At 32.2% G+C, this 27,216-nt stretch overlaps 2 protein-coding genes and 1 long non-coding RNA gene across 3 annotated transcripts in view; 2 read left to right on the plus strand and 1 right to left on the minus strand.

The window, feature by feature from the left end:
* LOC139493888 (uncharacterized) overlaps window positions 1-27,216 on the minus strand; it is a 326,295-nt gene that overhangs the window by 186,557 nt on the left and 112,522 nt on the right. The gene's annotated exons all lie outside the window — the stretch shown is intronic.
* On the plus strand, window positions 18,783-24,663 carry LOC139495302 (uncharacterized). The gene is made up of 5 exons (XM_071283610.1): window positions 18,783-19,600; window positions 21,952-22,008; window positions 23,012-23,094; window positions 23,843-23,914; window positions 24,490-24,663. The coding sequence occupies exons 1-5, from the start codon at window positions 19,438-19,440 to the stop codon at window positions 24,661-24,663; spliced, it is 549 nt and encodes a 182-aa protein (XP_071139711.1). The 5' UTR covers window positions 18,783-19,437.
* On the plus strand, window positions 24,990-26,345 carry LOC139494710 (uncharacterized). Its single transcript, XR_011657119.1, has 3 exons — window positions 24,990-25,089; window positions 25,770-25,841; window positions 26,222-26,345. It is a non-coding gene; the product is annotated as an uncharacterized lncRNA (long non-coding RNA).

The following is a 27,216-nucleotide window of genomic DNA, read 5'->3' on the forward strand; positions in this document are numbered from 1 at the left end:
TATTGAAGCGTAAACAAAATTCAGTAGTTTTCATACCTCAGACTGACTCATATAATAAAATTATTTGTCCGCAACAACCAAAACTGACCATATAAGCATTTGCTTATGTAAATCTATATAGCCGCATAGTAAATTAGCTATATTTTCATGTAAGGATTGATTGTATAAGAAAATAGGTAGCAATATTTGAATATTATGACTAAAAAATTTTGTTCGATTCAATTTAGAGTGCCAGCATGTCCTTTTTTATTCAAAATATTGAATCGTAAACAAAATTCAGTAGTTTTCATACCTCAGACTGACTCATATAATAAAATTATTTGTCCACAACAACCAAAACTGACCATATAAGCATTTGCTTATGTAAATCTATATAGCCGCATAGTAAATGAGCTATATTTTCATGTAAGGATTGATTGTATAAGAAAATAGGTAGCAATATTTGAATATTATGATTACAAAATTTTGTTCGCATCAATTTAGAGTGCCAGCATGTCCTTTTTTATTCAAAATATTGAAGCGTAAACAAAATTCAGTAGTTTTCATACCTCAGACTGACTCATATAATAAAAATATTTGTCCGCAACAACCAAAACTGACCATATAAGCATTCTAGTATGTAAATCTATATAGCCGCATAGTAAATGAGTTATATTTTCAAGTAAGGATTGATTGTATAATAAAAAAGGTAGTAATATTTGAATATTATGATTCACAAAAATTTGTTCGCATCAATTTAGAGTGCCAGCATGTCCTTTTTTTATTTAAAATATTGAATCGTAAACAAAATTCAGTAGTTTTCATACCTCAGACTGACTCATATAATAAAATTATTTGTCCGCAACAACCAAAACTGACCATATAAGCATTTTATTATGTAAATCTATATAGCCCATAGTAAATGAGTTATATTTTCATGTAAGGATTGATTGTATAAGAAAATAGGTAGCAATATTTGAATATTATGACTAAAAAATTTTGTTAGCATCAATTTAGAGTGCCAGCATGTCCTTTTTTTATTCAAAATATTGAATCGTAAACAAAATTCAGTAGTTTTCATACCTCAGACTGACTCATATAATAAAATTATTTGTCCGCAACAACGAAAACTGACCATATAAGCATTTGCTTATGTAAATCTATATAGCCGCATAGTAAATGAGCTATATTTTCATGTAAGGATTGATTGTATAAGAAAATAGGTAGCAATATTTGAATATTATGACTAAAAAAATTTGTTCGCATCAATTTAGAGTGCCAGCATGTCCTTTTTTTATTGAAAATATTGAATCGTAAACAAAATTCAGTAGTTTTCATACCTCAGACTGACTCATATAATAAAATTATTTGTCCACAACAACCAAAACTGACCATATAAGCATTCTATTATGTAAATTTATATAGCCGCATAGTAAATGAGTTATATATTAATGTAAAGATAGCAATATTTGAGCATTTTAATTGACGAGATGGTACAAATGAACATACTTATATTACACTTTATTGATATCCCTTTCAATATACTGTTCAATTTAAGTTTTTTTTTATCATTTGTCAAAACAGAATCTTATCATGTTAATCCAAGGCAAACAAGGTGAATTTCGATTAAAAATTAATGTATTAAATACACCGAGTTATAGTTAGGAATTTGAAGAGACAATTATAAACGGGGAACGAAACAACGTAAACCATGATGTTTATATCCCATCATATAAAAATATTCTCCCGATGTCTCGGATAACCTTTCTTTCCGTATCGATATTTGCACATGTAACTTTTGAAAGGAAAATATAGAAAATCTGCCAATCAGTAAAGTTAATGGACTTTATGAAAGTGATTTTGTGTAATTTGATATTTCGAATTAAAAGAGTTTTTGAATTGTTCTGGTTTGAAACACATATACGTGAAATATAAAGACTAAAGGTCGCTTTTATAAAATAAATGTGCAAATGAACTTGAAGTTTATTTCTAAATTTACCCAATCATTTAACGCGAAAAGTAAACGTGCGTTTACTTTCAAGTGCACGTAAAAATACACTTGTAAAATCTGTACTAAACGCCCGTTTACTTTTAAGTGCACGTAAAAATAAATTTGAAGAATTCTGAAGTAAACGCACGTTTACTACTGACTAAACGGACACATAGTAAACGCCCGTTTACTAGGGTAGACATTAGAAATTTCCATTTCGACCACGTTAACGTAATTATAGTAAACGTGCGTTTACTAGTAAACGGGAGATTTGAAGTTAACTAACGAAATATGTGCACGCGGCGTTAATTTGCGTTTACTTTATGTAATGCTTGGTCTGCACCCAACTGTACAATACTAATGAATCGCTCTACAGTGAAAATGAAAGAATAGTATCATTATTCGACAATAAACATGACTCGCATAAAGAAAGCATCATAGTGGAATTCAGTTCAATATGAAGAAACTGAATGACAAAATCCATTCTACGTTATACAACTTTAATAATTGTGTTGAAATGAATATTTTTTCTGCAACAACATCTTACCTGTTAGTTATAAAACACCTGCACGATCTGTTCGTTAAATGTCCTAAATATTCACCTATTTTGGTATATATTTCACAGCTATTTGGATTTAGGCGCGAAAAAATCCCGTTCGCATCTCTTACTTTGTTTTATTAGTATTATGTGTTTCTTAACATGTATTTTTTAACTAATTTTCTTCATTTTCTTCAAAAATAAAAAAAAGTCGTCTGTTTATTTATCATTCTACATAAAAAATTTCTGGCATATACAGTGAAAATGATATTTTAGGATCCGTACTTTACATACACTGAGAATACAGGACAAAATATTTAAATACAAATTATCAGGTACTTTTTTATTCGGTAAGATGTTTAAAAATACTGAATTCCTAGGAAAATTAAAAACAGAAAGTCCCAAATCAAATGACTAAATCAAAGACTGAAACACATCAAACGAACGGATAACAACCACGCTTCATTCTGTATGTTGTGTCCGAAGTCAGAAGGCAGTAATTAGAAATTGCCGTTTGTTGCTGTTATACATATTTGATATTCGTTCATTGTTTGTTCATAAACTAAGCCGTAACTTTTATCGTTTGCATTGTTTTACATTATTCTTTTCTGGGCCTTGTATAGCTGACTCTACGGGATGGGTTTGTTTTCATTGTTCAAGGCCGTACGGTTAATTTTAGTTGTTAATTTATGTGTCATATAGTCTCTTGTGAAGAAATGTCTTATCGCTTTTTTATACAACATCTTCTCGTTTGTATATGCATTATGTCAGGAACATAATGCTTTAATCATCTAATAGCAATTCAAGGTTGTAAACATCGTATTTCTTTATATTTGTGGCAACAACAAAATCTTTTTAAAGATTTAAGTAAAATTGAGAATGGAAATGGGGAATGTGTCAAAGAGACAACAACCCGACCAAATAAAAAACAACAGCAGAGGGTCACCAACAGGTCTTCAATGTAGCGAGAAATTCCCGCACCCGGAGGCGTCCTTCAGCTGAGGCGTCCTTCAGCTGGCCCCTAAAGAAATATATACTAATCCAGTGATAATGAACGCCATACTAATTTCCAAATTGTACACAAGAAACTAAAATTAAAATAATACAAGACTAACAAAGGCCAGAGGCTCCTGACTTGGGACAGGCGCAAAAATGCGGCGGGGTTAAACATGTTTGTGAGATCTCAACCCTCTCCCTATACCTCTAACCAATGTAGAAAAGAAAACGCATAACAATACGCACATTAAAATTCAGTTCAAGAGAAGTCCGAGTCTGATGTCAGAAAATGTAACCAAAGAAAATAAACAAAATGACAATAATACATAAATAACAACAGACTACTAGTAGTTAACTGACATGCCAGCTCCAGACTTCAATTAAACTGACTGAAAGATTATGATTTCATCATATGAACATCAGGCACAATCGTTCCCGTTAGGGGTTTAGTATCATACCATCATAACATATATGAGAAGAACATAACCCGTGTCATGCCAACAACTGTTTTTAGAATAAATGTGTTTAGTTCCGATGCAAAGACCTTATCAGTGACTCAATACTAACGCCAAAATATGCAATCTTTAATGACTTGACAACAATATCGTAATTATATCCCTTCTTAATAAGTCTATTCAAAGGTTTTGTAAGTTTCTGAGGTGAATACTGACACCTTTGTGCTTTATAAAGAATATTTCCATAAAAAAATGGATGTGAAATACCTGAACGTATTAGAAGTCTGCATGTTGAGCTGTCTTTACAAATGATGTCTTTATACCGATGATAAAATGTAAGTGTCTATTTTATTTGAATAAATTAGTTTATGTGAACTGATTTAGTCAATAAACACGATCCGATTCAACCTCAAATATGAAAAATCGATCAAAAATGCCGAAAATGTCATTTTTCAGATAAACTTGTCTCCTTTATTGTTGTTGGCTTTTATCTCTGTTGATAAACTGGTCTCCTGTATTGTTGTTGGCTTTGATATTCTCGTTGTCACATCTAAACAAAGAGAACAAAAGATTATGAATCTGAGGCAGAAATATCTGAATGAATATATATAAAATATATAGAAAATAATATATCATTTTAACGTTTATAAATTAAAAGAAAAAAGAAAAAAAGTATACAGCTGTTAAATATACCTTAATAGTCATGATTCGATTAAGCAAAAGCAACTATAAGAGTAAAACAACGGAATAACGGAAACACTGACCTGTAGAAAACGCCAAAAATACTGTGGCAATATTGGAATTAAGAGTTATTTATTAGCTCCCGTTTTAGCTTGAGCATATTTACATTTTTATATAATTACTATTGTTTACATGAAAACTTTCACCTGTGTGTATGTACACAATAACTTTACTCCTTTTCTAAACCGGTTATTACAAGTTAAAGGTAAGATGGTGTTGCTTAAATTGCAAATCTTATTTCAAGAAAGTACCATTTGTTAAGTCATTTAGTTATTAATTATAAACTGAATTCACATTTTATACATTGTCCAGAATTCATACTTTCCTCGAAGGTAACTATCAGTATTCATTACAGCCATGCTGTTTACTATTACTGTTCTGGACCAATTCGTCTCTTAAATGTTTTGGCTTCATTTTGGGTTTAAACTTTAGGACTTGGGTATAAAATGGTTTAAATGATACAGTTTAAAATCCCTACTTAAAGTAAGACATTTCACCACTTTATTTAACTTCTGTATTGTTGTACAACTAACTGTCATGATATTAGAATGTTTATTGTGTATTTTGGTATGAAATAAATATGATAATTAAGGTATTATTTCTTTAAGACTTCCCTTCCTAGAATGCTGGCTTATACTTGTTCAAATCATTACCCGGTCAAGTTTTAGCTTTGTCCTCCCAGAGAATTGTCTGTTATGTCGGTTGTTGTAGACACTTGTCCCCTAGTGTGACAAGGTGTCCAGGGCAGAACTGGTCTTCATAGTTTATGTAAAGAACCTGGGTTTATTTGGTATTTCGTGGCTGCGCTAGCATTAAGTAAAAAGGTATCCGGAAAACGTTACTTTTACTTGAATGTTATATCAGTCCGTTCACATTTTGGTGCCGTGACCATACAAATTGCCCTTAACATTTCTGTTATTTTGTAAAATGGCATATTCAATAGATTACGCAAGCGGCATAAGCCAGCATGATAAAGCAAAAATTGAGCATTCTGATAGATTTTCAGATAAAGATGAAGTTAAGTATAGACATGAAAAAGATTTCAATTTTAGTACTCCATTAAAATCACTTGTTACTTTATCTGAAACCTATGATGATTCTGTAAGGGATAAATCTATATTGAAACATCCAGATTATAAAGTAGATAGAAAATTTACTCCAAAAAGATACCAAGAACCACATTTTAGTAGGAGACCAAGTTATGAATTGTATGATGATAGGGATAGATTAAATAAGAACCAAGGATCAGATTATCCCCCAAACAAGAGTTATGTTGATAAGGATACATTTTCAGAGGACTATCAATCCTTAAATAGGGATTCAACTAAAAAATACCCCAGTTATGATTTAAATAGGCATGAAGGGGTTAAGCACACATCTTCTCCTGATAACTTGCCAAAACCTGTTACCTTACATGAAAAACGTATAGTAAGAAGAGAAAAAGAGCCTCAATCATTTGATGGCAAAACTATTGACTGGCAAGACTATTTGGTTCATTTTGAACAAGTTGCAGAATGGAATGAATGGAATGATTTAGAAAGAGCTAAACAAATTGTTATGAGTATAAGAGGTCCTGCTCAGAAAATTTTGAGTACTTTAAGTAAACAAGACCTTGGAAATTATAATAAAATTAAAGAAAGTTTAAATAATAGATTTAATCCTAGAGAAAAAGAAGCCGCATATGTTTGCGAATTTGAAGCAAGAAGACATTCTAAAGACGAAACTGTTTCTGAGTATGGTCAAGCTTTAAGAAGGTTAGGTTACTTGGCTTTTCCAAATGAAAAACAAGATTCTGAAATGATGGAAAAAGTTCTAATAAATAAATTCATTAGAGGATTAAATAACTTGGATTTACAAAAGCATGTCCAGTTTCAGCGTGCAAACACGTTGGATACTGCAATTTCATACGCAATTGAATATGAAGCATTTATTAATCCTCAAAATAATATGAGAAAGCCAATGCTAACTAGCAATGAAGTCCCCATTCAAGCAATCAAGGATAATAAAAAGGAAAGTACAGAGTTATTAACTCTTGATCAAGTTGCTAAACTAATTGATGAAAAATTAAGTCAACTTAAACATGTTAAAACAGAAACCGAAAATAGGAACGGATATTACCAAAATATGCCTCCTAGGTTTAATAATAGGGGCAGAGGAAGGTATTATAGGAATCAAAACAGCACGACTGACAGAGTCTGCTATAAATGTAATGAGATAGGACATATTCAGTACTATTGTCCATTAAACAATCAGGGAAACGGTTAAAGCTGATTTAGAGGCCAATATTTCAGCTGTTAAAAATTTAGAAAGGCCACAAACCAAAATTGAAAGTTTGATATCAGATCCAATTAAGAGAGTTCAAATAAATTTAGTGAATCAAAATTGTCTTTTTGCTTTTTACAAAATTGATGAAATTGATGTTAAATTTCTCGTTGATACTGGATCACCAGTTTCTTTGATTTCTTTTGATACTTTTGAGAAATTAAAACTAAGTTCTCAGTTGATTAGCCTAGATAGTATATTAACAACTGCCAATGGTAATGCTTTAAGTGTTAAAGGCAAATGTATTTTGAATATAGCAATAGGTCCTTTATTTGTTAAACAAGAAGTTATTGCAGCTGATATAAAAGGGTCATCTGGGATCTTAGGAATGAATTTCTTTGAACAAAATGAAATTAATATTCAAATTAAAAGCCAATGCTTAAGTATCAATGGTCAGAGTATTCCTCTTTTTAAAGAAAATAGTTCCCAGTGTTCAAGAATACAGATAGCTAGACAAGTTTCAATTCCTGCAAATAGTGAAATGATTATTGAAGCTTCTAAAAGAGATTCATTTGTAGATGGTTTTGGCATTATTGAACCATTAGAATGGGTGAAAAGTAAAGGTCTTTTGGTGGCAAAAAGCCTAGTTGATGTAGAAAATACAATTTACTTAGCTATCATGAATTTGAATTCAAAATCAGTGATAAACTTAAACAAGGTGAACAGATTGCACACTTGATGAAAATAGAACAAGTTTTTGATGAGGATAATTCTGAGTCGCAAACAGATTCAAAATCTAATGACATATCAGAACAAGTTAATACTTTAAAAGATATTGAATTGCCCGAGCATTTAAAATCTATGTTAGATAAAGTATCATCAGACTTAAAAGATGAAGAGAAGCAAAAACTGTCTTCACTTATACATGAGTATAAATATATATTCGTTGGTCCTGATGGTTCTCTTGGGCGAACTGATAGAGTAAAACACTATATAGATACATGTAATGCAAAACCTGTAAAGATATCCCCACGAAGAGTAGCTTTGAAACAGAGGGATGTTCTTGAAGAAGAATTGAAAAAAATGATTGACAAAAATTTGATTGAACCCAGCTGTAGTCCATGGGCAGCACTAGTGTGCCTTGTTAAGAAAAGGGATGGGTCTATTCGATTCTGTGTGGACTTTAGAAAATTAAATGAAAGAACAGTAAAAGACGCCTACCCTTTACCGCGTATTGATGACACTCTTGATACCTTGAGCGGCGGAAAGTGGTTTTCATGCGTTGATTTAGCCAGTGGTTATTTTCAGGTAGAGGTTGCCGAAGAAGACAAATACAAAACTGCCTTTTCGACACATAAAGGCTTATATCAGTTTCTTGTAATGCCGATGGGTTTATGCAACTCTCCCGCGACATTTAGCCGGCTCATGAATCAGGTTTTGGGTGGTTTACAATGGCATCGTTGTCTTTGCTATCTGGATGACGTCATAATTTATGGAAAAGACTTTGAAACAGCTTTTGATAATTTGAAAACCGTATTTCAGTGTTTTAGAGAAGCAAATCTTAAACTGAAACCGAGTTAATGCTCGTTTTTTCAAACAGAAATCAAATTTATGGGACACATTGTCTCTGCAGAAGGCATTAAATGCGACTCAGAAAAAATTCAATCGGTTCAGAATTGGCATACACCATCAAATGTCAAAGAGTTTTAGGGTTATTACCGCCGTTTCATACCAGATTTTGCAACTATCGCTCATCCTCTGACACAGTTAACTCAAAAGAATAAATCATTTATTTGGGATGATAAATGTAAAATCGCGTTTGAGACGTTAAAAGAATGCTTAACAACTGCACCAACATCATCATTTCCAAGTGAAGATGGCGCTTACATACTAGATACAGATGCTAGTCAAACAGGAGTCGGAGCTGTTCTTTCGCAAATCCAGAATGGTGAGGAACATGGTATTGCATATTCCAGCCGAACTTTAAACAGAGCACAAAAACAGTATTGTACCACAAAACGTGAAATGCTAGCGGTTATTATTTTCTTGTGCCAATTCAGACATTATTTATATGGCCAAAAATTTACTTTACGTACAGATCATGCGTCGCTCAAGTGGCTCAAAAATTTCAAAAATCCGGAAGGTATGATCGCGAGATTGATTTCTATCATAGACACATACGACATGGATATTCAACACCGCAAGGGTTCATTGCATACAAACGCAGATGGTTTATCGCGGACACCAAAACGAAAATGTAAACGAATCAATTGTCCAGAATGTACCGAAATGAAAACAGCTATAGAATATTTTGAAAATGTCAAAACTACGGATTGTATTGATGACCCGAATACCGTCAAGGATGGCCATGCCTCCTGCTTAAGTATTCAATCAGTTATCAATGACACGGAAACTGATGGCGACACTGATAGCGTCAGAGGTTGTCTTGCGACCCATTTAGCTATCAGACCGGTCAATGTCTATACAGAAGAACTTAGTTTTGACATAACATCAAACTGGCTCAGTTATTGGTCGAATTCGCAATTAAGAGAAATGCAAGAGAATGACCAAAATATAAGTTTTATATTGAACAATTTGTTACAATCTGATAAAAAACCCAAAAAGTCCTAAATTCAAAACAAATCAAAAGAAACAAAAATTATTTATGGGTTATGGGAATCCTTGACCATTCAGAATAACCTGTTATGTAAATTTTTTGAAAGATAAAATCAGGGGCTTGTTTATCAATTTGTAGCTCCGGAACAGATACGAAATTTCATTTTTCAACAGTTACATTGTACAAAATATTCAGCTCATTTTGGAAGAGACAAAACTTTAGATCTCATAAAGAAAAGATTTTATTGACCAAATATGTCAGATTCTATAAAGTTATGGATTAATAGTTGGGATGTTTGTGCTAAAGGGAAACCTGGACCAGGGAAAGGGAAAGGGAAATCACCTTTGAAATCCAGTGTTTCTACGTATCCTTTAGACAGAATAGCAATTGACATCATAGGTCCTTTGCCCATTACTACGGGTGGAAATGAATACATTATGGTAGTGGAAGATTATTTCACTAAATGGACAGAATCTTATGCAATACCAAATCACCAAGCTCTTACAGTAGCTGACAAACTTGTTACAGAATTCATTTGCAGATTTGGCTGTCCATTCCAAATTCATACAGATCAAAGCCGAGAATTTGAATCTGGCCTATTTGCCGCCATTTGTGACAAATTAGGAATTGACAAAACTCGAACATGTCCATACAGACCCCAGTCTGACGGAATGGTTGAACGTTTCAATCAAACTTTACAATCTATTCTACGTTTATTTGTTAATGAACATAGAAATGATTGGGACGATCACATTCCATTCATTAATATGGCATACAGAGCCACTCAACATGCAAGCACAAAATGCTCTCCAAATCTCTTGATGTTTGGACATGAATTAAGATGTCCAATTGATGTTATGTTTGGCTTACCTTAAGGATATAAAAGTATACCTTGTCCAATTGCATATGTTGAGTGGGTTCAAGAAGCTCTTAGAAATGCATTCCAGTTAGCACATACACAATCTGGTTTAAGTGCAAATAGACAAAAAGAAAGTTATGATAAAACTTTGAAAATAAGAAGTTTTGAAGAAAACTCATTTGTTTGGAGATGGTATCCTCCAGAAGCAAATACGAAGCTTGGATTAGGCTGGACTGGTCCATACAAAGTTATTTAGAAAATTACTGATTTGACATACAGAATACAAAAAGACACAAGTACTAAACAATTAGTTGTACATGTAGATCATTTGAAACCATACTAAGCTGCACATACTCCAACTGTACAAGAGCAAATCGTTACACCACACGAAAATGTACAAACGTTAACTCCACCAGTGACATCTCGCTTTGGTCGTGTTATTTAACCCCGACAAATATTAACACTGTAATTTTGTTTTATTTTTTCGCTCATTTACTTTTAGTACTTGTCTACATTACTGTTTGTGATGTTGTCAAAGGGCCCACACGCCATCATAAATGGTATTGTTAGAAGGTATGTATATATACATAATGTTTGTTTTTGTATATAATATATACAGGAATAATGAATATTTTTTCTTTACTGTAGATTGTTGCAGATTAAAGTCAGTGACTTAGATATATATAATATATATATATATATATTACTGTGAAAAGATTTATTGAAAATAGACAAATTTATATGTTTATTAATTATATATTTTCAGAATGGAGTTACAATTACATGTGTGTGATAATGAATATAAAAGTTTTCTAAATGATCACTTGAGAGATTTATGGCCAGCTGTGGGGGCGTATTGTAATATAGAAGAATGTGGAAAAAACAAATTCTTCCGCTCATTTAACGAGTACAAGTCACACTTTGGTAGTGTACACAAAGAAAAGCTGACCTTATATACCTGTCAGATATCTGATTTGTCTAGAAGGAAATTACAGGTACTAAAGAAACATCTCGTTAAGGACCATAAATGCTCTGAAGATAGATATAGGTGTATAGAGGTTAATAATAAAAAATTCATTGATCCGAAGGATGTTTTGCCATATCATGTCGGCGACGTAAAGGAAAGGGAGGAAGCAAAACAAACGAGGGAGAAAGTTGAGGAAAGGAAGAGAAAAGCCAAGGAAGAGGCTCAAGAAACACGTAAAAGATATGTGAATTCGGGAAAGAAACCAAAAGTAGAGGACACACACTATAATTCGAGGGACGAACATTTGAAATTTAATTTCGACAAGAATACTTTGACAAGGACAGTAATAAAAGCAAAGAAACATTAACGTTAGGTGACCAATTTTTGATTATATTCCGTTTATATATTTATGGATATTTTGATGCGTATTTTTTAAAATATTTTGATACATACTTATGAACTTTTGTATACATATTTATTGAACATTTTGATATATTTTTTATATACATGTACTATTACGTTTACAGATTTCTTCATTATTTTTGTTAGATAAAATGATGACATTTGATCTTTAAGTGGGGAGGAATGTGGCAATATTGGAATTAAGAGTTATTTATTAGCTCCCGTTTTAGCTTGAGCATATTTACATTTTTATATAATTACTATTGTTTACATGAAAACTTTCACCTGTGTGTATGTACACAATAACTTTACTCCTTTTCTAAACCGGTTATTAAAAGTTAAAGGTAAGATGGTGTTGCTTAAATTGCAAATCTTATTTCAAGAAAGTACCATTTGTTAAGTCATTTAGTTATTAATTATAAACTGAATTCACATTTTATACATTGTCCAGAATTCATACTTTCCTCGAAGGTAACTATCAGTATTCATTACAGCCATGCTGTTTACTATTTCTGTTCTGGACCAATTCGTCTCTTAAATGTTTTGGCTTCATTTTGGGTTTAAACTTTAGGACTTGGGTATAAAATGGTTTAAATGATACAGTTTAAAATCCCTACTTTAAGTAAGACATTTCACCACTTTATTTAACTTCTGTATTGTTGTACAACTAACTGTCATAATATTAGAATATTTATTGAGTATTTTGGTATGAAATAAATATGATAATTTAGGTATTATTTCTTTAAGACTTCCCTTCCTAGAATGCTGGCTTATACTTGTCCAAATCATTACCCGGTCAAGTATTAGCTTTGTCCACCCAGAGAATTGTCTGTTATGTCGGTTGTTGTAGACACTTGTCGCCTAGTGTGACAAGGTGTCCAGGGCAGAACTGGTCTTCATAGTTTATGTAAAGAACCTGGGTTTATTTGGTATTTCGTGGCTGCGCTAGCATTAAGTAAAAAGGTATCCGGAAAACGTTACTTTTACTTGAATGTTATATCAGTCCGTTCACAATACATAGCGGTTTTTCTATTCATACGACTTTATGTATACATATTATTTGGTGTTTATGGAATCAAATTGATTTGCAGATTTTTCTAGATTTAGGTCTATTTATTTATCTAAAAAAAAAGGAAGTGTGTTTGCTAACTAGACAACTATCCATATTGGGTAAAAAATTAGCAAACGTTAACCGTAATCGCAATGTTAGTTTACAAAGAGTAAATAGTATTACGTTTATCTTCCATGGAGGGTATAACATTGTTTTTTAATTGTTATAGGTCGAAATTAAATGTATAATGGAAGAAATGAACGATAATGCATCAAATTCAAATTTTATCGAAATATCTGCATTAAACAAGTTTCAAAACAATTAACGACGAAATCAAAAGAATCTCTTGTGGTCAAGTAACATTTATATTGACATTAATAAGATGATGTTGAATATAAATAAAGGCAACAGTAGTATACCGCTGTTCGAAATTCATACATCGATAGAGAAAAAACAAATCCGAGTTACAAACCAAAACCGAGGGAACGCATTAAATACAAGAGAACGACGACACAACACCAAAATGCAACTCACACAGAAACGAACTACAACATAACAATGGCCATTTACCTGACTTGGTACAGGGCATTTTAAGACAAAAATGTGTGTTGAACCTGGTTGTGTGGCATGCCAAACCTCCCGCTTTATTGACAATGTTAATTATAACTTTAAAATGACAACTTTACATGACAGGACTATAATAAAAATAAAGAGGAGAACATATAGGACAGAGAAACAAACGATTAATAGCCAACAAAGGGTGCTTTGTTAAGATTGTAATACGCTAGACGTGTGCCCCGTCCACACAAGACTTACCATCGACGCCCAGATGAAAAAAAGTTTGAAAGCCAAAAAGTTCGATTGCCAAAAAGACAACTCCAAGTCACAATGTATAAAACGTGAACAATAGTTGTTCGAAGCACGACCTTCAACAAAGATCCTTGGTTCACATCGAAAATGTGTGTAAGAAATATATTCAAATGATTACCTGTCATTTTTCGTCCTTAATTACATAAATCTGAATTACGGCATTTTATTTGGTCTATTATCTGTGGAAGAATCAAACAGCGGGACATGCGTTTTAACGGGTTCTGGCATATCTGAAATATGAAAAAAAGAATAAATGATTTTTTCAAAATATTGTGAACCAGCTTATTTTCACGAACTTCATTTCGCGTTTAGCCTTTTCTATATTTTTTCGCGGAGATTTAATTTCGCGATTTTCAAATTTTAATGTTGCAGTTTGAAAAAGTAAAGACCGAGGTTAAAAATGTTATGCGACAATTTTTATTCGAGCGTCGTAAAAATAAATCGCTCGCAAAAAATATTTGGTTTACAGTTTACTCATATAATTTAATGTACATAGATAATAATACATGGAAAAATCCCATGCCGTATCATCGCGAGAAACCAATATAAATAAGAGTTTTTTAACTTTGTAAAATACTTCATGAAAGTTTGACGTATATGGATTTTGTATTGAAATCAAAAAGATGTGGTTCTTGTATATAGGAAGATAAGTGAATGATCATGTGCGTTCTTGTTGACTTTCTGTTTGCGGTAAGTCTGCAGGCGTGTGCATTTGTATAGTTATCTTCAAATCAAGAAACAATTATGTTTAAAAAGAAAAACAGATAATGTTCATGACCATATGTAGTTGTAATTTAGAAAAGTTGGTGGTAAATCATATTTTCAAGTTTTTTGTTTGTTTGTTCTACTACTTTATACAATTGTTAAACACACATCTTACCTGAGTCGGAACACAGCCTAGTTCATATCGTATATATCTTCTGTTGTTAATATATATTTCTTCCTCCTTATAGTTGATCTTTCTGTAAAGCAAAATTACTTAAAAAATAATTTTAGACAGAATTTTTTAAATGAACTGAGTTTGGAGTCTTTGAATATTAAATATTTCAAAATTACAATTTACAAAATTATGAAGATTTTTGTTTCTTAAAAACTAAACCAACAATATGGCAGCTATTGAATATAGGAGGACCGACGATCCCACAATTGCGTCCGCCTTTTTTTTCTTTTCGATGTTGTCTATTTAAACTCTATTTATTCCATTTGAATAAAGGAATTAATTTACAACAGGAATATACTTTTTAAAATGTAAAAATCACGTTTTGCCTGTTTTTTTTGTCATTCTGTTCTTATCATCTGTGATATTCAAACACGACATTTACCACACGGTACCACAAGCGGGAGGGACCTCATGTGAAACGTACTTAAAATCGCTCACAGGCGGTAAAATGTATTGAAAACTCTTTTAAATTTAACTCATAAGTTAGAAGATGTGAATTTTTATGTGAATCTAAGATATATGTGATATAACATTTGGTGATTAAATATGTCATGAATGGTTTATAAAAAGAATTCATATCACTGAAAGCTCACAACGGGAGTCCCACTTAAATGTTTACTTGTTCACGTTTTTAAAAGATGACTAAAAATAGTTCCACGGGTTATATTTCTTGTTCATAGCTTGAATTGCAAGAGGAAGAAATAACATGATAGAGTTACTTGTTTTCAGGTTCAACATTGCAGAAATGTGCAGATATGTCATTCTAAAAATCTTCATTCAGTTAGTTCATTATACAATCATTATAATTTTATCTTTGATGAAAAAGTAAAATCACAAGAATCACCCTATCCTATATTGTAGAACAAGAAATATAACCCGTGGAACTATTTTTAGTCATCTTTTAAAAACGTGAACAAGTAAACATTTAAGTGGGACTCCCGTTGTGATCTTTCAGTGATATGAATTCTTTTAATGTCATTATTATGTTAAATTACTGATACTAACACGGGTATTGTCAAAATCGTATATACATCCGCTGTACATTCATTTACCTTGATCTAGATAAATATTAAGTAAACAAAACGTCACCTAAACCTTAATCACATTTTTAGTTTGACAATTGTTTAAACAATGATATCTATACTACTAAATGAAGAATCCAATTTCATTAAGCCGCAACTCCTCAGAGATGAAAACATTTGTGATATGACGTACACATGTTGTGTTTTGAACTGCATAACTGTATCTATGAAAACATTTTTTTTTTCACAGAAAACGCCAATTTTTTTTTAAGTATCCGAATTTTTATATTTTTATATTATTTTTTTACAAACAACGGTATATTGCTTGGTCTTCCCGGTGTTCCACGAAGCCTCTTTCTAAATTATTAACATCCATTGTATCAGCGATCAAAGCGAGGCTACAAAGTTATTATGAAACTGCCTATTCTAGTTAGCGTGAATCAGATGTGGATACTAAAAATAAGATCTTTTAGAGTACATACAATCTAACTCTCTTTCATCTTGCAATATTATTAAAACATTTGACTTTTCTACACTTTACATAAGTATTCCGTATTCCAAACTAAAAGACAAAATGAAAGAGTTGGTATTGCTTTGTTTCATAAAAAAGAATGGCCAACGTAGATACAAGTATCTAGTCTTGGGGAGGGATAAATCCTACTTTGTCAAGGATCACTCAAACAAAACATTCTCTAAAATTGACATTATCAAGATGCTTGATTTCTTGATTGACAACATATTTGATACGTTCAGAGGACGTGTTTTTCAACAGACTGTCTGCATTCCAATGGGAACCAATTGTCTCCCTCTTCTTGTCGAAATGTTTCTTTATTATCATGAGACTGACTTCATACAGGAACTTTTTAGGAAGAAAGATAAGAAGTTAGCAATACCCTTTAACTCTACTTTCCGCTATTTAAATGATGTTCTTTCAATAAATAATGCAAAATGTGGTGACTATGTTGAACGCATCTATCCAATCGAACTAGAGATAAAGGATACAACAGATACAATTAAGTCGGCCTCATATCTTGACTTACATCTAGAACTTGACAATGAGGGTCGGTTGAAAACGAAACTTTACGACAAAAGAGATGATTTCAGCTTTCCAATTGTGAACTTTCTATTTCTAAGTAGCAACATTCCAGTAGCACCTGCATACAGGATATATATCTCCAAATTGATACGATATTCCCGTGCTTGCAGTTCATATCATGATTTTCTTGATAGAGGGTTGCTGCTCACATGGAAGCTAAGAAACCAAGAGTTTCAAATGGTGATGTTGAATTCATCCCTTCGTAAGTTTTGCGGACGCCAGCACGAGTTAGTTGATATTTATCGAATAACCGAATTAGACTATTTACCGGATTTTGTATAACATAAGCAACACGACGGGTGCCACATGTGGATCTGAGATCACCCCTAGTTTTTGGTGGGGTTCATTTTGCTTATTCTTTAGTTTTCTATGTTGTGTCATGTGTACTAGTGTTTGTCTTTTTCTTTTTAAGCCTTGAAGTTGTCATTTTTTTTTTCGATTTATGAGTTTGGCTGTTCCTCTGGTATCTTTCGTCCCTCTTTTTCGACTTAAACAGTATACCAAATTATTACTTTTTGGTGAATATGTCCCAAATAACACGTAATTATTTAAAAATATATTTGTCTAGAATTAAGCAGATGGACATCAAAAACTGGGGGTGATCTCAGGTGCATAAACTTTATTTTTCGATATCTTTTAGAGTCTTTTGCTATACAGCATTCTTTGGAATTATCAGATATTTTATTTTTATTTGTTTCGTTTTGTTGCTGTCTCGTTGAAGTATATAGTGTAACCAACAATAATTTGTTATGTATTCATAACTTATCAAACATAAGAATTGATAAAATAACCTTCATAATTACCTATGTCGGACATTTAAATATGAACGTATAACTTTTATTAACCGTTAAGATGACAAGCGATAAATCTTATAACTTTCAGACCATAACACATGCAATGAGAAAACTAGATATTTAAAATGAAAGTTGATTATAAGATTTTTTTATTTTCTCGGTCTACCTGTTAATTTAATATAAAATTTTGTTGAACAGGTACAATGTACAGTAGTAATTGAGTTTAAATATCTATCGTTTAATATTTCCTTGGTACTTACTTAACAACGGTGGTTTTATTGACAACACGATAAAAACCGCTTTGGAGATCGACAAACAAACATTCTGTTAATTCAGGTAAGAAACAACACGCTTTAATTTTAAAGAAATAGTAAATTACAAATGGTCCATTCAAAAACGAAAATGAATATAAAAGAGTAAGGAATGTTGCATTTTATCATGTTCATTAAGATACGCCTCGCTAAAGACAATTTTCATATGACGAATTTTTGACTCTTTTTTTATTTTATTGACAAGTTACCGTCCCTGTGGTAGGACATCTTTGTACTTGGTCAGAGTAAATATTTATTTAACCTTTATTAAGTGCTTTCTATACATGACTTAATCATAAGAAAACAGTAAACATTCACCCATAATTGAACAGACTTCAAATTTGATTTAACTTCCTTAGGTGCCTCGAATTTGATCAAAACTCAAAAGTCGGTCATATGAAAATGTTCTATTGTCTTCAATAGCTATATGTGTTGTCCTTTCCTTTGATTGTTTTATCATTTGATTTTGCCAATTGATTAGGGACTTTCCGTTTTAAATTTTGTCGGAGTTCGGTATTTTTGTGATTTTACTTTTTATATAATTTATTCTAGGTACAAAGTCTAAACACGGAGATGTTTGTACTCCCTGCTTTGCAAGACATAAAACAAAACCTGCTGTACACGGGTGTCCATCATGTGAGGAATCACTGTAGCAAATGTGGTAGTCATCATATGAAACTGGATGTATTTTGTTCAGATCATAGCGAGCCCTGTTGTTGGAAATGTTTTTCAGAAAATCATTCGAAATGTCAACAAAAAGGTCCACTCGGTAAGGTTGTTAAAAATGCCAAGTCTTCTGAATCATTTAACACGCTTGTAGAAAGCGTACAGGGCATTATTAAAATAACTGACAAGTTAAGGAAGAAAAAAAAAGAAAACTATAAACTGATTAAAAGTCGAAAGAATGACATGGAAAAACAAGTAAAAGGTTTTAGAAAAGATGTAATAAAATATATGGAATTATTTGAAAAAAAAACTTCTGGAAAATGTAACGCAGACATTTAATGTCTGCCAAGGAAAAATGCAAGAAACGTACAACAACCTCAATGCTTTCTATAAACAATGTTATGATATTGATAAAAGTCTCACAAATATGAAAACATTTGCCTCCGATTTGCAAACTTTCCTCGGAGCCAGGTCTCTTCGAAACAGAGTCACGACTATCGAAACCGGTATTTAAGGTCTACGAAAACAACTAGGAGATTACAAACTTGAATTCAAGAGTCCTTTAAATATAGACAATTTCATATTAAAGATGGCTTCGTTAGAAGATATTAAGATAGTACGTGATGAATACAAAGAGTCTTTCAAATTTAAGAAAATAACGCATGCGCCAGCAATGTTACAACAATCACCGAGAGAAGTACACGAAGTTATTGCAAATAACAAAGCAGACATAGATCTTGTATCAAGATCCCGGATTTCCGAAGATTTATATCACAGATTTCAAAACATCTCTCTTACCCCTGAACTAGTGATACAACAAATAATTGTACTATATCACACAAAAGACTACATAAATATTAACGGCTGTGTCATTCTGTCAAATGGCGATTTCTTATTCACTGATTATGATAACGAGAACCATTAATTCATGTCTTATCTTTATCGATGTATTACACATAGGTTTCATTAAGTGCATGATCTTATTACAACTACACAATCAGTTTACGCCTTGTATTCGGAAGTGTCAGCACAGAATGAGAGTGCGTAAGTTTTATTCGTGTTCAATAAGACAATGTATGTTGTTGATACATTATGTAAAAGCTAAGACCACAAGTTAGAAACAAACAACATAACTCAATCACGTAATTTATAACAGCTTTGATATGTAACATACATGCACTCTTTAATAGTAACGTCAACCTATTTATAGCTATGTCTTGTTTAGAAGGTTCAGAACTCTGTTAATTTAATACGAAAATTATCTGTCGTGTTTTTTTTTTGGCTTTGACCATTCATAATCATGATGAAAATTACGATTTTACTAATATTTCTATTTATGCTACTCATTCTGATAAAGTTATATATGACGCTGTGAATTAATACAATAGAGGCAACAGTAGATTATCGGTTTTTGATATTTTGTTCCACAAGATGTCTTTTCCTTCTTCTTTAAAAGATCTAAAATCGCATTGAGCCAAGACCCACACATCATGTAAGTCAGTGCATTCGTGATTCTAATCGTAAAACTTAGGAATTTTTTAAGTTTCCTGAATACATTATTGAATAGTTTTGTGTGTCTCACTAATCAACAAATTACGTGTACTACATACTTCGATCGAAAGATACTACCAACAAAAAGACTTTATGTTTACGAACGGTATTTCCAACTGCGAACACTCAGTAACACACCAAGGTAGAGGTAACACTTTTACAAACAAAAATGCAATATGTACATACATGTAGATATAGGAAGATGTGGTATGAGTGCTAATGAGACAACTCTCCATCCAGGTAACTATTTATGAAAGTAAATCATTATAGGTCAAGGTACGACATAAAACACGGAGCATTTGGCTCAAACCGAGCAGCAGGCTATAAAGGACCACATAAATAACTAGTATAAAACCATTCAAACGGGAAAACCAACGTTCTTATCTATATAAAATCAAGAAACGAGAAACTCGTATCTACTTCATAAATAGACGAAAACCACTGTAAATCAGATTCCTGACTGAAGATAGGTGCAAACATTTGCAGCGGCCTTAAACGTTTTAATGGTACTAAACAACAGTATAACATCACAACATAGAAAGACACACTAGAAGATATCAATTTGAAGGTTTAACTTAATTAAAAAAAACGCAAATTAACACACAATGAACGAAAAATGTGTGTGATACCTGAATGCAAATACATAGTTAATAACAACTATAAGGGATAACTAATTAGGTCAATAGTAAGTAAACAGTTTAAACAAATTTAAAGTATGAAATGTCATACAATATTTAGTAAATATTTAGTAAATCATCACTTTTTAAAAAAACCTGCGTAATGTTATCCATAGGAAAATGAAAAAATTGTGTCTTTATCTTCTGTGTGTATAATCCTCCGTTGATATATCAACTTCACAACTAATACATAATGGCCTTGATGTATAAATTCTGCGTACTGACTGTGTTTATCATCTTAACAACGTGTTATACTGTTTTTAAATTCGCCTTTGTTCTATTATTAATATCACTTTTACTGTTGGATTGTTTTATGAGATATCCATTTAATTTGGCTCGGTACTTAAAAATCCCGTCTATTTGTTTGTATTATCTTTAATCTTTGCTAGTGTGTTTTGTATATGCAACTTTTTGTGTTTCTTTGGTTATTATAAAGTGACTCTGTACTGTTAACGATCCTGCCAGCATGTTATTGTTCTATAATATGTCATTATGATATTTTTCTATTATGAATTAAAAATACTTTGAACCACAAACGTCAACATTATTCAATCGCGTAGTGGAATGAAATATTTGTGGATTCTTATAAATTCTTTATAACTTTTGGATTATTTTAAATGTCGGTCTATTTCTAAAATTAATTCTTACATACATTTGATGTTTTAACCTTGTATGCTAACATTGCCCATGTGAAATTTTAAAATGGTTTGTATAAACATTGAACGACAAAACTGTGTGACGTATAAAATTTTCTGACGTCAGTCGACACGTGAAGCAATGAATGTGTTTGTAGATTTTTGTGTTCTGTTAAATTGTTCCTTTTAAAATTGTTACACGATGATGACTGCTGTATATTTTGACTATTTTATTTATTATTAGTTTACGACTCATTTTAAATATAACGGAATTTGATGAGACTGTCAACAACGTCAGAGGTTCAGCGCTATAAAACCAGGTTAAGAACACCATTTTCTACATTTCAAAATGCCTGTACCACGTCAGGAATATGACAGTTCTTGTCCATTCGTTTTTCATGTGTTTTGTCGTTTGGTTTTGCCATGTGATTGGGGAATTTCCGATTTGATTTCCCTCTGAGTTCAGTATTTTTGTGATTTTACTTTTTACCAAGAATAGAATATTGCTATCTAACTTTTTTTCATTTGACAGCATTATGTTTGATACTTGGTGGTTTGTTGCTTTTGTCGATGCTAGTCAACATAACAAGTAAATATAAAATTGTTACTTTTCATTTAAAACTGAATATGAATGAGAACCAAATTTAAAAGGAATTTTTAGACTTCTAAGTTGAAAACAAAATGACAATAATATAGCATACACTAAATAGCGGTCAACCAGCTCGAAATGGCGTCCGTTTACATTTGAAAGGAATTATTTCAACTTTAGCATTTATATATCTTGGTTCGATAGCTATATTGAAGCCGCAACCATCTATCAAGGAAACCATAATAGGAAATGCAATCGCTGAAATATCGTTTCAACTGTAAAGTGGATACTTAATATGCACATACTTCTGAAATGTTGCAACATAGACATTATAATTCACAATTTGAGAGCTGAAATGAACCATGCTTTTTAGTAAAGTTTTGTTCTCAACCTACACTCATTGTCAGTGTCATTTTAACGCAAGCCTTGTTTTACCGAAAAATAATTTTCTACACAAAATGTTTTAATTATATGACTGATTTGCGGTATCCACAATTTTGATAACTGATGAAATGTCACCGCTTATTCAACATATCTCAATATTTGTCTTTGTCAAGTAAATTAAACACTACTATTGAGGGAAACTTGATTTCAGATTCTTTGTGTGCGTGTCTGAACTTTTTTCATTTCTTTTTGTGTGTTTAATTCCTAAGAGGGTCGTGCGGGTCGTGTGTTTCAGATTTGTTCCATGTACCTCTATGTGTACATTAAATTTATATTTACAAATTTGATATGAAAATATAAAAGAAGTTCAACATATAAACCAGTTATTTTTTCGAATATTTCTCATTAAAGATAACATCATGTTATATCAAAACATATTGAAACTCACAATACTTGCAGTTCTGTTAAACTTTTGTCATAGTGTACTTTACTGTTTACGAACTACCCCCGGCAAAATAGTTCCACTTGCTTATCTGAAATTTCTAATACTGTATACATTCGTCAGTTTTATATGCAATGTCCAGGTATAAATACAGTGACAAATTTATTTATTTATTAGACAGCGAACGAATATGTTTTTCATGCAGCGGTATTACACAGGATAGACTATGTCAACATGCTATCAGTTGTGACAAGGATGAGGTAAGTATTCATTGAAGTAGCAAATAGTTATGAAAGGTACAACGGATTATAATTTAATCATCCAAACACGCGTTTCGTTTACACAAGACTCGTTCGTGACGCTCAGATCAAGTAGTTATAAAGCCAAACAAGTACAAAGTTGAAGAGTATTGAGGATCTAAAATTCCAAAAAAAGTTTTGCCAAATATGGCTTATTTTAAGGTGATCTTTGGCAGGGAATATTTATTATCATCATGCAATCATTTGTCTTACTATGTATAAATTTCGGTATGCTTCAAATAAGTGAAATTTGAGTAAACATCGAGTGAAAAACTGTACTGAAAATATGATGATGAATCAATCAGGTTGAAAAAAAAAACAATTTAAATAAAGCTTTTTTTTTTAAACCAAAGAATTACAAATGAAGGTCAACTGTTTCTCAATCAAAACTTTAATTACAAAAAAAGATACTCATTTTAGTTCCAGCTTATCTGATCTTTTCATTCGAATTTCATTTCTCTGCATGTATATTGATTGTCAATTATTGAACACGATGCTTAAACATATTATTTGCACATTCAGAACGAGACCGATACTCGTGAAAATATCAACTGTCGAAAGTACGCATATCCGTCCACACGTCACTACATAAAAAATGATGAGAGACACTAACCCAACTCCAAACGGGTGACATTTTGTACCATATACTGTTACTCAACATAATGTTCATATGTGGATATTTAAGTTATCCTTCAATTTTGATTTTCAGGTGTGTTTTGTACAGAAATACTACACACATGGAAACGAAACTAAATACGATGTTGGTTGTACATTTCAGGAGGTAAGTATTAATACAATATACCGTAAAGCAACTTATTTTCGCGAAATAATGTATTTTGTTCTGATCAACAATGATTTGAGCCGTAGATGCAATTGAATGCAAAGTACAGACACTGTGACCAAAATGTGGTTACACTTAAAAAAATCAGTCCTGAAAATCAAACAAATCAAAATTGGAAACCATATCAGAATATTATTGAACCTCACCATATGATTTTCGTTATTATTGCTGGACTGGTAAATAGCATAATAGTTTCAAAAAGAGAGGCTCAGACAGATACTACACGGACATTCATACTCAAGGCCGAAATAAACTGACTCCGCCATGGCTAAAAACTATTAAGACCAACAGAAAAACCAATATACACAAGCAGAACATAGAAAACTAAAGACTGAGCCCAGAAAACTTGGGGTGATCTCAGGTTCTCCGGAAGTGTACGGTTTTCATCTGTCATCGTCTTTAATTTGATTATTCTTTACTACTTATCTTGCATTGTACATTTTTTAACATTGAGTTAAATTTACAGATAATGTATTATTATTATTGTTTATAACTTTTTCACAATTTTTGTTTAGATGTGCCAAACGGATGAAACAGGACATGTTATAGGAAGGAGAAATGAGCACGCCCATATTATATGCCAGAAATGCTGCAATGATTCTAATGTATGCAACCATGATCTTTCCTGTCAAAATACAAAATTAGATAGGAAGTTAGATTTGTCTCTAATTTTTAATCTTTATTACTAATGCTTATATGCTTATCCAAGTCTAGAACATGTGTATGTTAAAAGAAAAAAAGAATAACAGATTTAACTGAATGAGCTAATGGTTCTTTCGTACATTACATATTCAATATGTGGAGCAGGATCTGCTTACCCTTCCGGAGCACCTGATATCACCCGTAGTTTTTGGTGGTGTTTGTGTTGCTTATACTTTAGTTGTATATATTGTGCCATGTGTACTATTGTTTGTCTATTTGTCTTTTTTCATTCCTAGCCATGGCGTTGTCAGTTTATTTTCGATTTATGTGTTTGAATATCCCTCTGGTATCTTTCATCCCTGTTTAACATAAGATTTTTTGTATTTCCAGTCCTTCGACAGAAATGTCTATCTTGTGATAATGTGGACAATCCAAAATTCTGTAATAGTTCAATGACATGCGCAAAAGACGAGGTATATCAAATTAAATAGCTATACTCACAGTATCGATATTGACATTAAATCAACTTTAAAAAGTTTTTTTTTTTATAGATTAGACCGTTGGTTTTTCTCGTTTGAATGGTTTCACACTAGTGATTTTTTGGGTCCTTTATATCTTGCTGTTCGGTGTGAGCCGTGGCTCCGTGTTGAAGACCGTACCTTGGCCTATAATGGTTTACTTTTATGAATTGTTATTTTTATATCTATTTACAATAATTAAACGCCGTATCAATATAGTATTCAAATGTTACATAGAACGCTGACCTAGAATATTTAAATGATAGAACAATCATAGTTGTATACTTAATTAAAGTATATAACGGTGTATGAGTGTAGATGAAACACAAAACATTTCGGATTTATGGGATATTTATAGCTTATCGTTTATAATCTTTAAGAGATTGGTTGTCTCGCGTGAGCCGGAAAGGCGAAAAGCAATCGAGTTTAGATGACCAATGATAATCTGTCTACCTATTAGTTTCTAGCGATAATTTTCATATCACTCGACTCAGATTAGAAAGGATATTATCAGTCAGCGAGATCAAAGGAAAATATGGGGTCAGTAAATTCCTTATTGGATGGGAGCATATTAGGCCAAAGCACGTTTTGTAACAAACTTATCTTGATTTAATTGTACCATCATTTTATTATAGGTGTGTTTCCTCCACAAATATATGACTGAGACACAACATGTGAAGTATGATCTAGGGTGTAAACACTCAACGGTATGTTCAAGCTCTTTGTAAAAGTCATACTAATAATGAACAATTTGCGTTTAGAAATTTCGATAATTGCCTCTTGAATTAACTGAAACAGAATTCAATAAAGCAATGTTGCCACATATGACAAAAATCGTATATATTCGTTCTTTTTTGCATTAAGTCAGCTTGCCTAAACTTCTGATTATGAACGAAAGAGGTTAGGAATTACTTATTCAATGAAGTCGGGTGTGAGCCTTTGTTTTTGTTGAAATTTAAGATCTACACAAATAAGAACTCGGGAATGAATGATTTAGCCGTTGAGATCTGGAAATATATATTTTATTTATTTCGAAAATTTGAACTCCCTCGTATAGCCCTTCACTTAACTGTCAACCTCTTTACAGTTGTGTTTTCATGGATTGAATATATTTGGGCGCCGATTATCTGCTGGCAGACATTCAACATGCGACAAATGTTGTGGAGGATCAAACCATTGTAATGTTGACCTGCAATGTGGACATCAAGAGCGTAAGTATCCAATCCACAAACAATCCATTAGTACAATGTGATGTAATATCTATGTAGCATTTTGTTTCATTGGCTAAAAGTTACCGTCATTTGCGTCAAATAGGACAATGTGATACATAAAGTATCGGAATGAGTTTTACTTTTAAATCGACTTGTGATTTTAAATGTAATTCATTTTCAAGAAGAAATAATTTTAATTCAAATCATATTTAGCATAAGTGTAACTGACGCAAGCACGAAGTCCAGTTAAGAGGTATAAAACGAACATGGTGGTCATGTTTGGAATAACGCTAGGATTTTGTTCGAAAGACATGTATGGCTAAATGATCTCTTATAAAAGAGGGACGAAAGATACCAAAGGGACAGTCAAACTCATAAATCTAAAACAAACTGACAACGCCATGGCTAAAAATAAAAAAGACAAACAGAAAAACAATAGTACACACGACACAACATAGAAAACTAAAGAATAAACAACACGAACCCCACCAAAAACTAGGGGTGATCTCAGGTGCTCCGAAAGGGTAAGCAGATCCTGCTCCACATGTGGCACCCGTCGTGTTGCTTAAGTGATTACACATCCGGTAAATAGTCTAATTCGGTAGGTCATATTCATGAAAGGGAAGGGGATTGTAGTTACGACGTAAGGAACATATCCGATATCATTTGTGAAACGGTTATTCCATAACGGTCAACCAACTCGTGATGGCGTCTGTAAAATTTACGAAGGGATGATTTCAACTTCACCATTTGGAACTCTTGGTTTAATAGCTTCCTTGTGAGCAGCAAACCTCTATCAAGAAAATCATGATAGGAAATGCAAGCACGGGCATATCGTATCAATTGGGAGATATATACCCCGTATGCAGGT

This window comes from Mytilus edulis, chromosome 11 (genome assembly GCF_963676685.1).
Source record: "Mytilus edulis chromosome 11, xbMytEdul2.2, whole genome shotgun sequence".
In the NCBI taxonomy this organism is placed as follows: Eukaryota; Metazoa; Mollusca; class Bivalvia; order Mytilida; family Mytilidae; genus Mytilus; species Mytilus edulis.